The 15,888-nt window shown below is 40.9% G+C and overlaps 1 protein-coding gene across 1 annotated transcript in view; it reads left to right on the top strand.

The window, feature by feature from the left end:
- The window catches only part of FER1L6 (fer-1 like family member 6), an 88,972-nt gene that overhangs the window by 9,991 nt on the left and 63,093 nt on the right, over nt 1-15,888 (top strand). The window contains exons 3-7 of the mRNA XM_074901129.1: nt 8,536-8,618; nt 11,685-11,811; nt 12,381-12,435; nt 12,531-12,662; nt 13,385-13,447. Coding sequence (XP_074757230.1) covers nt 8,536-8,618; nt 11,685-11,811; nt 12,381-12,435; nt 12,531-12,662; nt 13,385-13,447 — 460 coding nt within the window. The remainder of the gene's footprint in view (nt 1-8,535; nt 8,619-11,684; nt 11,812-12,380; nt 12,436-12,530; nt 12,663-13,384; nt 13,448-15,888) is intronic.

Below are 15,888 nucleotides of genomic sequence, written 5' to 3'. Positions count from 1 at the left end.
TGTACTGTGGTGCTGTTGCTTCTGAATCCTTCTCAGAGCTTTGAAGTTTAAGACCATTTGTGGCAGAACTGTGCAAAATTCAAGTTCGAATTATAGGTTGTTCAGAGTGGTTTTGAATATACCTAATATTTCTTCTTCCAGATCATCCTTTAGTCATTCTACATATAACAGCATCTAGAGAAATAATATTTTTCTAATTAAAATGCTAAAACCATGGAAACAACTGTGTGAAACTGTAAGGTCTCCTTCACCCCAGTTTCTGCCTCCAAAGAGGGGCCAAGCGTGGATACCTGGGAAAAGTCTGTGGAACAGGTTTGAGCAAGTGATCCTGCCCTTAGCAGTTTGATGCACTTAAGAATTTTATGAGTTGGATGGATATCAGTCCCTCTGGCCACAAATTCCATAATTTTACCTGAAATCTCTTTGAATTCTTTGGTCTCAACAACCTTCCTTGCAATGTGTCTTATGATTTATGTGTCTCACTGAAAAACACTTCTGCTCATTTGTTTTAAACTTGTTGCCTGATAATATCATTGAGTGCTCCTGTTTTGTGATCTGGGGACTGAAACTGAGAAACTCCTTCTCTGTTCAACTCTCCAGGACACTCATTATTTTATATCTCACTTCCAAACACCACTTCAGCTGCAGTTAGACAAAATAGTAAATCCAGGTAACTCTCAAGAACATGGTGATCACATGAAGTTGTGCTAATTGGGGATGAACTCACCTTTCTGTTCAGGTGCATTCCAAAAATGGATTATTTTTTCACTGTCAGGTTTTATGCCGGATTGGGTATAATTCTGGCAAAACTTGTGTGCTTTAATCATTCTGACAGAAATGTGATAATAAACCCATACCCGATTCAAATGTAGTATGACTGTCAGGTGACTCAGCCATGCAGAGATTTGGTATTTATGATCAGGGAACCACCAGAACATGAAAAATACCCTGTGAGGTCAGATCTAGTATCCATCTGGCACGGTGCTCTGTCTCCAGCAGTCACAAAAGGAGATAATATTCAGGGAGAGCACATGAACCTGGTCACTCTCTGTGGTTCATTCGTCCCAGCATTCAGAACATTTTTATCATGAGTGTTAATGGATACATCCCTGTCTGGTCCTTTTAGTATTTTTAGACCTGTTTCATTATGTGCATCCTCATTCTAGTGTTGTGGGTTTTGCTGAGTAACAAGCAGCTCTGCTTTCATCTTATTCAGCAGCTTAAATTTATAAACTTTGATCCTATTCACACTTAGTCATCCCTTCTCCAAATGAAGAGTTCAAGCTGTTTCAGTCTCTCATAAGGTGGCTTCTCTCACCTTTTTTTTTTTTGTGCCTTTTCTAACCCTGTTCTCTTAAGATGTGGAGACCAAAGCTGCATGCGGTATCTGAGATATCAACCTGAATCATTCTGTGGTTCTGTCTTATGACCTTGTGAGGGCTCAGCGGTGCTTTAGAGGTAAAATGACACCCACTGCTGTCTTCTTAATATCCATCCTGACAAAACCCAGCACTGTGTTGGTTTTTTTCACTGATGCTGCACACTGAGCTGCTGACTTTGTAGGCCACCAGTGATGACTCCAGGACCATCTCCTTGATTGGCAGTTCAGTGCTTCTCAGGCATATTTGATTATCTTTACCTCACTGCACCACCTTGAAAACACAGGCTATCATCTCTTTTCCAGGTTGAATAGACTACCAAGAGCCATTACCCTCCTCTGATCACACCAGGATTTTCTGCACATTGCTGAGTTTTGAGTTCCTTCTGAGAGGGGCAATCACAGTGGCAAGCAGTAGCCAAAATGCAGTAATTTAGTGGCATATTATCTTCTCTGTCATATTTTCAATCTAATTTCTTACATGTCCTAATGGCTAATTTCAGTTTTTCACTGCTACAGTGCAATAAACTGAAATTTTACAGAGAATTATCAACAAAGCAGCCTTTCTTTCCCGAGTTTTAATAGCTAATTTAGAGCCTGTTCTTGAATGTTCAAAGTATAACTAATATTGACAACCATATTGTCACCTTGCATTTTTTTTTCTTATTGATGAGTTATTTATAGTTGAGACAAGACATATAGTGTCATAGCATCACATACATGTGAAAAACTCCAGGCTTCAGAACTGATACCTATGTGTGTGCCACAGCTGGTTCTTAGACAGTAGCTTGTCATACACGACTGTGTATTCACCTTTTTGAGGAGCTGAAGCTTTTCTATTGCAAATCCTTGGACCTGTCAAAACAAGTGGAACTAGTGGGAAATGAGGAAAAATGGAAACAAGACAGCTAGTGAGAGCTCTGGGCTGTGAAAGAACCACAGCAGAAATAATGGATTTTGGGATAAAGGGAACCTCATTACTGAATCAGGATAAAGTACCTGACAATATACTGTATGAAGCAACCCTGCACTGACAAAGGAGATAAATTAAATGAATTAAGTCAAAGTCTCCCTTTAACTTCTGTAATCCTGAGAAAAGCAAGCATAAAATGAATGCATCATTAACTATTCATGAAGATGTTTTTTGTTTTCCCTGTGTTCAAGAACACAGAAGATATTTTTTTCAGCCCTATTTGGCAATTAATGTAATGCAATAGATTTCTTCCCTAGGACCTCATTTATTATCACAAATGACATACTAACATAATAAAAATGTTTCTGAATTAACCAGTTATGTTCACCTCATAGTTTTAAATTGATCAGACTTTTTATGTTGAAGCCACACCTTTGCATTGGAATTATGATTTAATCTTTGAAATGAGTGGTTTAAATTGTGAGGTAATTTACTTTTCCTTTCAATTTCCTTGAATAGTACATATCAGGAAAGTGATAAAATGAGCCAATAGTCTTTCTTATGTTTTTGCATTTAAAAACGAAGGAGAAAATATTTTTATAACCTAGAGAATAAGGTTCTTCTTGCTTGTTTTTATCTGATGAAAATTATAAATTATCATGTGGAGATAATTATTCATCTAGTTCAACACTGTTTGATCTACTACAAAGCTCTTTGGAAAATGAAGTTATGTTGAAAGAAGCAGAATTTTAAGGATGGTGCCAAAAAGTTTGCAGAATCTGCTGCTTCCAGGGAGGAAGGGGCTTGGAGAGGTGTGTAGGGGGGAGCAGGGCAGCTGCTCCAATAAGGATTTTTTGCTACCAGGGTCATGCTGGCAACTTGCTCACCCTGTCTACATGAGGGCTTCTGGATGGTCTCAGGAGATGTACTGGATAAAACAGGGTTTGCTTCTGCGTCTGCCTTCTGTGTTTCCAAACCTCACTCCCTGGTTTCGTTCCTCTATGCACACCAGGAGCAGGGATCATGTGCCAGCGCTAGGGAAGGGTATCCCAAGGCTCATGGCTATGAAAATGGACCTTGACAAGCATCTTGGTCTAATGCGGGTTAAGCCCAAGACTGTTTTTTACTTGAACAAGAGGTAGAAAGTTGCAGTAAGAGGGGGCCTTGTGGAAGGGGACAGAAGGTCTCTCCTTGAGCTACACATGCCTGTGTTTAGGTGGCTCAGGTTATTCTTCTGACTTTATAACCAACAGAGAAGCAATTTCTGTCATCCTATAGTAAGTGTCTAGAGTGAATCAGATAACCTGCACCCCAGAGGTGCCCATTTGTCTCTGGATGATGTGTGACCATTTCCACAGCTAAGAAGCTATTCTCTTCATACATCAATTCTCTTAGCACACAGGCTTCTGGAAGGATTTTTCTGGAAGAAGAAACTAAGTTTAAACAATGTGGAGAAAGTCCAAGGAGATTCAGTATTTAGTAAGGTCACTTGTACTTTCTTGATGACAACTCTGAAATGTGCTTTTTTTTTTTTTTTTTTTTTTTTTTTTGGCCAGCTTTCCTTTAAATTGGACTGCAAATTGGAATTTTTTGATATCTAAGAGAACATTACACAGTGCAAGAAGTGATTATAAAGTCTCTGCAATGACTGGACAGCTTAAATGAAAAAGAAAGGGTATGAAAGGATTTCTTGGAAATCTAACAAGCTGGAAAGCTACTATGGATAAATCTTGATGAGAGGAAAATACAGTTTGTGAGTCTCTTTCAAAGAGTATGAAGATTCATTCAGAAACCTAGTGGACCCATGGCACCGATAACAGGAAATTAACCTTTGTATTTACAGATTTGTGGTGCAAATCCAACATGGTCTGTGTATAGTCAAATGCTGTGGTATGGTTGGTGGCCACTCTTATTTACTATTTATATCAGAGAAACCTCAGTGCATCACAGTCATAAACTAGGGCTTGCATTGTCACTGTACGTATGCAGAGGAGAAAAATTACAGTCCTCTTGATTAGTTGATATTTTTAATTTTTAATTGCTTCTAATCAAGGCACTTACAATGGGAAACCTGTTGGTTGTCTGTAGTAACTCTTTCCTCCATTTTCTCTTTGGACATGGATTTGTTTTACTGTATCTTAAATTAGCTTGTTGAATCCAGGAAGGAACAAAATCCTTATCTGTATTGTGCATCATATAGCACATGGGGGATAAATCTTCACTGAAGTTTGTCAGTACTACCACAATAATGACAACCTCCAATCTCACCATGGATCTAAGACAGATGAAAAACTTCTTCTACACCCCAAGTCTCTCTTATTTCCCAGGTTCTTGCAGTGCTGTGTTTGTGCCTTGCTGACAACCAGGAGGTCTTGTGAGGAACATGGGAGACACTTCTTGATGACATCTTTGGGGTCTGCCTAGAGGTGGCACACAGTTTTATGCCTGGCTTAGGGATAACAGATGGGTGTGAATACTTTTGGGGACATTATCAAATCTGGTGAAACTGCCTGGAAGACTGAAACTTTCCCTTCTTGGCAACATTTTTCTGTGAAAATGTTCACAATCTTGGGGACAGGGGAAAGAGTAATTTTCAAGTTTTCAACAGTTGATTGAATTTATATCAAAGATGCAGTGAAAAGAAACATTCTTTGTGGAAATTTGAAGATTACCTTTTTTTCCTTTCCAAGAGAACAAACTTCCTGTGGCAAAAAGAGTATCCACAGAACATTTTAAAGAAGTCTAAATGATTTTATTAAGCATTGTGGATGTTACCTATGGGCATGATATTTGGACCACGTACACTGTCACTGGATGATAAAGAGTTTACATATCAAAGTGATGGAGCCTCTCTGCTGTGAGGGATTGATACCTTCATTTCCCTGAAAACTTAATTTACTTAGTGAAGACCTTTACAGAGAAGATTCTTTCTGTCAAATCTCATGTATAACGAAAGCTGCCCTGCCATCTTGGTGAACAAACCCACGCTCTTCTCCTTTCCCATAGCTGAGCCTTGCAAGTGGCTTGTGCTTGTTGCCTCTCTGCTGCTTTAGAGGGACACTTCTCTGTGTGGTCACAGCCGCTCTTGGCCAAGGTAACCAGTGGGGCCAGGGTGCAGGAGAGCTTACCTGCACCCTGATGCCTGTATGTGCCTAAACCTCTAACAGACTAAAAAGCTGAGATTGAAATCTGGTTTGCCTCAAAGATAGATTTTGCTGTTGGCAGCAGTGGAGTTATCTCAAGCTTGGCTGTTTCTCTTCCTGTAACTCTGTGGCACCTTCTGCAGTTCTGTCTTTAAGCAGTTTCAGTGTTATATAAACATAAAAACCATGAAAGGCAGGCCAGACTTTATTAATGACCATTCCCTCCCGTTGCCTGCTGACTCCTGCTTTGCCTGAGCCATTTTTTGTCTTGGTACTACATTTCTACTGATACTGATTTGGTTTTGGCGTTCTCTGGCACACGGAAGTTGTGCATTTTCTGTGATTGTGCCCAGCATTGCTGACATTCCTCTTGGGCCTGGCTAGCAAACTTCATTTGATTGCTCTGAACACAACTTAGGCGGGAAAAAAAAGTGCTGAATGCTTTTCACTGCATGCTTGTGGCCAGTGAAGAACCTGAAAAATGTTGCCATTATAGTAAATCCTTTGTGTTTCCACTCTCACCACCTGGTTTGTTTGTCAGTAGAGTTAATAGCACGAAAATTATCAAGCAGCTTAAGTTGTTTGTCCCCCTGAAATATGTGGCTTCTTTGTTTCCTTGGAAAAACTGTAGTATAAAATCATGCCCACAGAGAGGTCCTCTTGAGCCAATGTGACTGATAATTGGAAAAATAGTACAGAGCAATATACAAATAAAAGTGTTCTAGGTGTGTGTGGAATGTTTTTCTTGCCATTTCAAATTGAAAAGGATCAAATTGCCTACAGAAAGAATCACATATTTCACTACTATTTAATATGAAATCTGAACTATGTTGATTTCAGCAAGCAGATAAGATTTGCCACATGGGATTTACATTTTCACCATCAAATAAAGCCCACGTGAGTTGTTTGCAATGACTTTGGATTTTTGAGTATAAGTCAGGTTGGTCTGTTTAAGTCAAATGATAAGTCTAGAGGCTTTTATTTAGTGAAAATAGCCTCTCAAGCTTGGTTTAGTTCTACTGATTTCTTTACCCTTTTTTTTTTTTTTTTTTTTTTTTTCGTATTAGTTCAGGCATTCAAAGCTAAGAGTTCATTATCACCCACTCCTAGTCCAAGCACCATCCAGTTTACCATTAAGGAACAACTTTTGTGTATGTTTCCTGCATTGTAAGGACTGTTTTACCAGACCTTGACTGGCAGCAAGAAAAGACATGGGTGACTGTAAGGGTCATTATTAAACGCTGGTTTGTGTCCTCCAGAAACCTGGAAAAATTAAACTGCATGCTCTAGTGCTCAGAGATTTGGTTTCTATTCCCCAACCCCCTCTCGAATGGTGAATCGTGTGGCTTAAAAACACACACTTTGTAAAAGGAAGAAAAGAAAAAACAGCCAGTCCTTTCCCAAAGTGTAAGGATATTTGTGCTAAATCTCTCAGGGAGGCAACTGCAGGACAGCCAGCTGCTTCCCACCCCTTCTCTAAAATCTTGGGTTGAAAGTGTCTCTCTGGGCACAGCTTTAATGCAGAAAATGGCATTTCTCTTCCATGTGGCTAAGAATGGATACTGTTCTGAGCCCTGCTCTGGGGCAAAGGGGAGAAATCCCATCTTCTTCCCCCAGCTTTCCTTTTCTGCAGCGCCTTGGCTCCTGCCTGTGTATCAGCTCTAGAGTATGGCAGAGCAGAAGTTGGAGCAGTAGGTCAGGTGTGAATTGGAGACTACTCAAATTATTAGTTTTGTAGTTGTATTTTGTTCCGTGCTTGCAAAATGTCAGAACAGTATCGGTGTCCTATTGCAGGACTGGTGCTCCCAGACCCTGCCATGGGGCAAACAAAGAGTTTGGTAGGATGATGCTGTCTGGCAACCAACAAGGAGGGATGGGTGACTACGGGAAGAAAAAGGAGACCCTTTGTTGAGGGGAAAATACTGTATGATATTTGTAGAGATATTTCCTTTCACCCCCCTCTTTAAAGCCTATTAAGCCAATTCTATAAAACACAACTGCTCTTTCTTTCTACTCTCTCTCCTCAGTGAAGAGCTGAAGGACCAATGGAAGAGTAAAATAGGAAAAGGACAACCAACACAGACCTCTGAACAGCAAGTCTGGGCCTGTACTGTTGCTGGGAGAGGTGCTTTATTTTAGCTCAGCAGCTGTGTGGCCTTCTACCTCAGGGCTGTGGGGAGTTTTGCCATCAGTTTTCTATGTTTTGTCTGCGATGGCAACCAGACCAGGGCTGTGCTTCCCTGCCTATGTCTCACCCCACTAATGCACCTCATTCCTGATGATTATTGTAGGCTTCTGGCAAGGAGTTGTGGCTAAACCAGAGTTGAACGCAAGGAATAAGGAAGCCCTAACAAGGCTATAGAGCTGCTTTAGCCAGGCATGACTAAAGGATCTGAAAAATGACCTCATGAATCTTTAACTGGTTTGGTTAGTTTTAAGGTGGATCAATTCCCAAATCCAGTATAGGAAGAAGTGGGAGTCAGAAAAGTCCCAGGCAGTGGTAGCTGGGCTTGATGATGGGCTGAAGCATCTCTGTAACACAGCTTGAGGAGAAACCCTTGTCCAAGTCTTGTTCATGACTTTGCTGTTGGAAGGGAGTGACAACTAACTAAATAAATGGCAAAAGCTGTTGTGTATGTGTCACTGATACAGTGGGTGTCTTCACAAGGGAAGTTTACACAAATGTTTTTATGTTTGTCTTAATTCACTGCTTTCCGTATAAAACTGCTTGTGTTTTTGTGAGAAGCTTTTATCTCTAGTCTTGTCACAGACTTAAGAATCATGTGTGGGAAGTCAGTAGATTGGAAATTTACCTTGAATTTCTTTTCTTTGCCTCCTACTGTCTCGGTTTGAACAGAAGTTTTGGCTCTTGTCTCAGTATGTTTGCCTGTACACAGCCAAATTTTAAAAATAAACAAAATTAAATGAAGCATAAAACCAGAACCTTCTCTTGTTTGCTTTCAATAAAAGGAAAATCGGAGTATAATGATCTGACTTGGAAATCAAAAATCCCTTTTAACAACTCATTGAGTTTAATTAGAATCCAGCACAGTAAAAGAATTGAAGATATTGTAGTGATAACTTTTTAAAACTTTTTTCAGAAAGGGGCTGTTTGCTGGCATGAAACTGAAGAAGAAGAAAAAAGGCGGGAAAGGATTGACTATTGCAAACAAAGATGTGCTGGGTAAGGCCTCATAAATCAATATTGTAAATGGGAAGAGCAGGACAGGGATTATATTATATCTAGTTTCATGTGAACTCATTTGAATTGTGTTTTAGGAATTACTTAGTATTGATAAAATGGGTGGTAAAGTCCTTATCACTCCCAAGTAAACAGGAGCTTACTCTTTTTACATTAACTGTTTTGTTAAGTCCACCTTCAGATTCTGTGAGCTCAGACTGCTGAATCTGGTAGAGTAAAACAAAAATGTCAGCTCAACTCTTACCATAGACAGATGACACATTTTTAATTTTTTTTTTTTTTCTATTCTAGAGTAGATAATTCATTACAGGTGTATAATTCCTCCAGAAGATCTACTTCATCTAGAAAACATAAGAACACAACCTGAGTAGGCTCTGATGCCCAGATGGGCTGGCTTGATAAAGCCAGGAGCTTTACTTACTAGCAACTGTCTTTTTAAATGTATGGCAGTTATTTTATTTTTTAATAATTATATTTTGTTTTTAACAGATGTGGCTACATCCGTAAGATATGCAGACTCTCCTATTTCTTTTCCTTAACACACCATTGGTTTCCAAGCTAAGGATACACTCCCCTGCACATCCTACCACTGTTACCTTTCTCCTATCATCACAGTTGTCCCATTCACCAAAACCTGCTCTTCAGCTGCAACAGTCTTCACCTTCTGTAGTTTTATTTTGCAGTCTCACATGGAATTTTTAAAACATGGCCTACTGTGTATTTGGTGCAGCCCTTGAATTACAGTGTTGTAATAAACCAGCCATGTGTGTCTTGACTCACAGTTGAGCAGAAACAGGAATACATATTTAGTGCCAAAGGCATTGTTTAGCTAAAGGGTGCTACTTTTTTTAAAAAGATTCTCCCTTGGTCCTTGTAGCAATGGGTTTGGGCTTTTGGAGCAGAGAAAACTAAAGACCATGAAATTTCTTACTAATTACAGATATGTTGGGGTTTATTTATCTTATGCTCCATGAAGTATGCAATGCTCTACAAGATATAGTGTAGTTTGCTTCAGTCTTCCATGTGAGCATTCAGATCCCTGTTTATTTCAAATGATTGTGTCTGAATCGCTGGATAGTTTGGGGCCCTTATGCTGCATTTTCATCTATTTCGTTAGTGTCTTTGCTGAAGAGTCTGAACCAGCAAAGATACAGCAATCCCCAGTTCTCTTGTCTTGGTTGGGATTTGGGCTTAGGAGTCCTGCCAGGGAAATGTGCAGTAGAGGAACATTGTTACTCACTGAAACATTTGCATTTTCTGTCAGTGGATCCATACTGAGGGATAATTCTCGCTGGTAGGTTCTGCACAATATACGTATGTTTACTGAGGGGAAAAAAGGTTCAGATATTAAAATGTCAGCAAAATGGAACTAAAAAGGGAAAGAAGCATTGCAAAGAGATTACATTTCAATAGAAACAACATGGAACTCAGAAAAAGTAGTCCAGGCAGGGTGTCATGCTGATGAATGTCTGTACCCCAGCTGGGGGAAAGTTTTATCTGCTTTAGCCTCAAAGCAAATAGTACAGACTACTACAAGCCCATAATCAAACAGCATGCTCTAGAGTAAATAGGACATGGGTGGTAGTCATGGGAACTTGGTGCTACAGATGCAAAACTATGGATGGATGCCTTTGCCTCAAGGGCTGAAAATCAGGCTATGCCTACAGGAATACAAAGACATGTTCACCTTCCCTGTGTTCTAGAGAGGTTGGACAAGAGCCAGAGAGGCAGTTGGGGAGCCTGTATGTTATATGAGATTGCTAGTGGAGGAACCTTCATGGAGTTGGCTCATGCCCGACTGCCTTGCAACACAAGAAAAAGTTGTATCTGTCCGTACCTGTCTGGTGGTTTGCCTTGGAGTAGGGGCTTGTGGAAGCCAGCTGAAAAAGGAACATTCAGACCTGATGAGAGCTATTCAAGTGAGTTTCATTGTACAGTGGATGGTCCTTTACTACCACCACCAGTTTCTGAACACCCCTCAAGTGACCATACCTTTGCAAAGAGACAAAGAAGCACTATTACGACCCATTGTCTAATTTTGCAGTGGGAACACAGTGGCATAGAGTACTTGCAGAAAATACACTTGAACGTGTCTCCTTTTATTTGATGCAAGGTCATCCATAAGGTCACCCAAGCCCCTGAGTATTGCTGAGCAAATAATCTTTACTGTTGCAGGTACTGCTTTACCACTTCTAGACTAGAAATAACTCACATCTAGAGTTACTGAACATTTCTTGCTTACAAATGTAATTATTGGAATGAACTGCAGGCACCCAAATTTTTAACTTTCACCTAAAACACACAGGTCCCTTCCCAAGGCAGGTGTTGAACACAGAGATGCTGGTAGAACTTCTGCCAGACCAGGAGGATAAAGCAGAGCAGTGTGGGAAGGGCTCCTCTGGCCAAATGTAGATGTGTACCTCTGAGCTAGTCGCCAAGATTCTCTTCATGGACAGAAATAAGCTCTTCTGGAAGTAATTTGTCTTCTCTGAGTATAACTCTCTACAAGAGTTCCCATGAATCATGCTCTTCAACTCTCTTTTTCTGTCCTTGATCTTCCAGTTCATCATCTCTGCAAAGAGGAAAGTTGAGAAATTATTTCTAAGCTAGGCTTTGCTTTGGTCGCTTGGAAAGGACTGAAGCATGTCAAACTGTTACGACAAACCATGGATGGCAGACTCAATGCTGCAAAGTAATATGTGCAAAACCCAGCAATATTTTGTCCTGCTGTCTTTCTAGCAGATGAGAGATGGGGCAGTCAGATGTGACTAGTGTGCATGTGCCTGTTGTGGGTGCATATGGGGTGAAGAGAGTGGCTACAGCTGTGATTTATATGGTATATGATTTTGCACAGGAGGGGAGCTGCCACTGTAATCAATGCTGCTCAATACAAACCACTACTGTATCTCTAATTGTGATACCCAAATGAATAGAATACACAGTTGATGCTGATGAATTCACTGCTTTGCTCCAAGTTACTTTTTTTTTTTTTTTTTTCTGGTACAAATCAGAGGTGGGTTTTACTTTCTTGACTGTTTTCTTCATCAGGTGATCATGATGAAAGTGCAAATCTTCACCATGACACTCTTGGAAGACAAGAGGAGGGAGGGGAAGACCTAATGAATGACGATGTACTGTCCAATGTTTTTGGATCCTTAAGCCCGAAGAGGAAAAGGTACGCCTTACCTAACATCCTGCAAAACACCTTTTCCATCCTTCTCAGGAATGGCATTGCCCTAGGACAATACATCTGCTGACAGAACCCCGTTTGCTGACAGTAGTGATCCCTTCACTCCTGATCTCCTACATGACAGAGTGGGATGTACTCGTCAGCAAAATATTATCAGCTCAAGACAGATTGTCAATAGATGTTATTCACTGCAAGGAGAGATTGAAATGGATGCTGAGAGTGCCTGAACTGAGCTAATGAAAATGAGCCAAAGGGGACAGCAATCTCTATAGCCAAGAGCTTGTGTAGTTGTTTTTTCATACAGGGGAGGAATGGAGTCAGGTTTGATGGGCTCAACAAGTGAAACCATTCTCATGCATGGCAGGTTGCTGCACTGGGTGCAAAACATTTCCCTATCACCAAGACATCTGCTGATGAAATCAAACCTAACTGTTCACAGCAAAGCTACCTGACATAAACAATGCTTACTTAGTGACGAGAAATCTTCTCAACATATGCCCAAGTAGCAGCTCTTGCCTAGAGATGCCTCATGACCTGTTTTATCATTTAAACAGGGCAAAGCTGGTGACCAGAATTCATGAAGAGGAGATGAAATCGCAGAACTACCAGGTGAGCAGGAGATGCTGGCCCTTAGGTGTCTGTGAAATCCCCAGGCAGGCTGGATCTGAGCCTAGAAGCGCATGTGGTGTCCTTGTGCCCCACAGATTGCCATCACCATCATCGAGGCCAGGCAGCTGGTGGGTGAGAACATCGACCCTGTGGTGACCATCGAGATAGGTGATGAGAAGAAGCAAACGACAGTAAAGGAAGGCACAAATGCCCCATTCTACAATGAGGTAGGTGTTTTCTCTTGAAGAAAGAACTTTCTTCAGGGTTTCTGGGTGGCTTCCACCACATGGTAGCTCAAAAGGGGATGAACTAAGTTTGTACATGTCTGAGCAGGGAGGTCTGTCCAGAAGCTGTTTGAGTTTCAAGCTTGAACAAGCACCAGCAATAGGTCCCTTGGGTTTAGCTCTATTTGCTCTTTCTCTTCTCAAGCTCTGCCCATCCTGTTCCCTGCCCCCTCCACCACATCCTGTCCTAGTACCAATGCCTCTGCATTTTTTCAAATGATCCATTTGGGAGCTTTGTCTAAACTGACCCTCTGTAACCTTCCTTTTCTACCATTTCACTCTTTCAGCCTTTCCTTGACATGCGTTTGTCCCAGCTGGTGACAAATGACACCAAAACCAATTCCAAAACCAACCGGTCCTTTAGGCTTCCTTGTGCCTCCTGTCCCTTTTGACAGTACTGTCTGATGCAGAGTGAGGGCCACAGGCATTTGTGAAGGGCAGTGCTCTGCAGCCATGCAAAGAGGAGAGTAGAAACAGGTCTGGGCCATGGCAGACATGAGCCAGGGAGCAAGGAAAGGGTTTTGCTGTGTCCACCACCGCCTCCTCAGCATCCCCAGTGTCTTAGTGGGAGTCTGTGTGGTAACCCAAAAAGCTAAACCATGCTTCTGACAGCTCTGGCTACCAGCACAAGGATGATTCTGATCTGCTGTCCCCTTTTCCCACAGTACTTTTTGTTTGATTTCATTGGACCGCAGGTGTTCCTGTTTGACAAAATAATCAACATCTCTGTAAGTACCTAGGAAAACTTATCACAGTAATTAAAGGTCATTGTTGTTTGTGTCACTTCAGCTCTAAATGATTCTTCTTAATGTAATTAAAAAGATAAATAATTTTAGGTATCAAGAGTGCCATAAAGTCAGCATGAAATACAGGAAAGAGAAATTAAATATGAGAGGAAAAGGAGGAAAGGAATATGGAAATGATTTGAAGTAATGTAACCAAAGGAAGATGAAGTGTGCATTTTCAGGGACACTCGTTGCTGGCTTGGCAATCTGAAAGGTAGAACAAGAAAATTCAGCTTAGTTAACTCTTGTCAGCATTGTCTTCATCCCTCTAACTTTTTAAGCTGCCACTTGTTTCGCTGAGCTGACATTTCTGGCTTATCTCAGCTCCTCAGATACAACTGTTTCTAACTAAACTAAACTACCCAGGTACCTTATCCTCAGCAGCGGCTCTTGGTGTGTCCAGGAGTGTCAGTTTCTGGCTGCTATTAGCGGGGGATTGGGCTCCAAGTGTTCGGTGCTGCTCCCACTGCTTACTGCAAGTAAAGTCCCAGTGAAGCTATGTGACATCTCAGAACAGCTCTGATGGAAGACACATGTGCTCTTGGACTTGGGACATTAGATGATGATTTGTTGTTTGGAAGGTCAAGTCTATGGAGCCATGCTAATTATCTTACCTGAAGCTCCTGAGGTTCATCACCACATTTAGCAAAACTGCTGAGGAATTAAGGAGGATCTCATGAGACTCTGGACAGTGCTGTATTTGGACTACTTAGAACTGTCACAAGCTGTGCCCTTCATGAGCTGTTTTTTTATGTTTCTGCTGTCAAAATTCCTACCACTTGGCCAGAGAAATGAGCAGTGAGTTGTTGCCCCAGGAAATGTTCCTCTTCCCTGAAATGTTTTGTCCATTTCAAAAAAGTACACCAGGAAAGGGTCTATGCTGGTTGTGCTTGGCAGAGACAGGCAGTGGTCAGGAGCTATAGCAGACATCTGTGCAAAACCTCTTAGAGATTAGAGATGTTCACCATGTACCTGCTTTGCTGAGTGGTTAATAAAGTGACTCTTCCCAGCTACAAAAATAAAGTGTTCATTTACACGTGGACAGCTGGACAACTATTTTTTCAATGCTGGCAGTAAACTGACAATCTGAATCCTAAGCTTCAGTTCAAATCCACTATATCACATGCACAGTTCAAATATATGAAATTCGTACCTACATAAGGTATCTGCAGACCTGACCTTTACTTATCCCTGAGGACAGAGTTTACTACAGGCTGACAATGACCCATCTTTTGATGGGACTAGATATGGTCTCACTGTTATGACTTAGATCACAATGCATGGCCCCTATATGTGTTTCTGACATGGTTAGTATCTGCACAGTACTGAGGCATCAGCTCTTGTGAGTTGCTGCTGCTTGGGGATGTGTAGTTATTTTTCTCCAAGATGCGGTCAGTCTTTCCGATGTCACACTTGTTTGATAAGGATTCCATATATCCAGTGGTGGAGGGGAGAGTGCCAGCTTTCTGAGTGTGTTGGGGCTGTGGGGAAATGCATCACTGTTAGCTGCTGTAAATCTGCATCGTTTCATCAGGGTCAGCAACCTTATTTGATTTATAGCTGGTGAAGATGCAATACTAAGGCCTTCTAGATAAAAATGACTTTTTTTTTTTTAAAAAACCATGAACTAATCCAGCTCATGTATGCTACTGAAAACAGAGATTCATTACCTTGTGACATAATTTTGGAGAATCCAATATAACACGGGAATAAACACAAAATAGAGGAAATATGTATACTGGGAGTGAAGGAAACCCTGGGGGATGTAATCACAGCACTTGCTGAGCATGAATCTCACTTAAGGAGAAACAAAGACTGGCAGTCTCCATTACCAGCAACCATTCATGCACTCAATTTGCTTAATCTGTGAAAAATAGTTTATCTGCATAGGAAGCTCAAGGAAAACAAAAAGATTAGTGCCATTGTCCATCAGTTTAGCAGTTAGTCTAGCTGTATTCAAATGCTGCATTTGAGGAGAAGATGAGATTTTCAGTTTCTCGGCACCTGTAATTAATAGATTTTTTTTTTCTTCATTAATATCTTCCAGTGCATTCCAGCAACCTTGTATTAACACCAGAGTAAAACAGATTCCCCTTTGATGCTAAACCATCTCCAGTACTGAAATACTTCCCAGTTTAACACTGTGCCTGCTTGTCCTTGTACAGAAAATTTGAAGAAAATCCTTCAGTCATCTATAGAGTCGATCAAGTGTGAAAAGACACAAACCTTTAATTAGATACAGTGTACATGTGATGCTCCCTCTCAGAGAAGACAAGAAGTGTTTGTTATAAGCTACATGCTCACCTGCTTTGTTACATTAGAAAAAATACACTTGAAAAAAAGGTGCCAGGAAAGATGCAGCGCATTTAATAGAAACAGTGAGT

Source organism: Athene noctua, chromosome 2, assembly GCF_965140245.1.
Source record: "Athene noctua chromosome 2, bAthNoc1.hap1.1, whole genome shotgun sequence".
NCBI lineage: Eukaryota > Metazoa > Chordata > Aves > Strigiformes > Strigidae > Athene > Athene noctua.
Note: the sequence above shows the minus strand (reverse complement) of the source record. Positions and strands in the feature narration are given on the sequence as shown.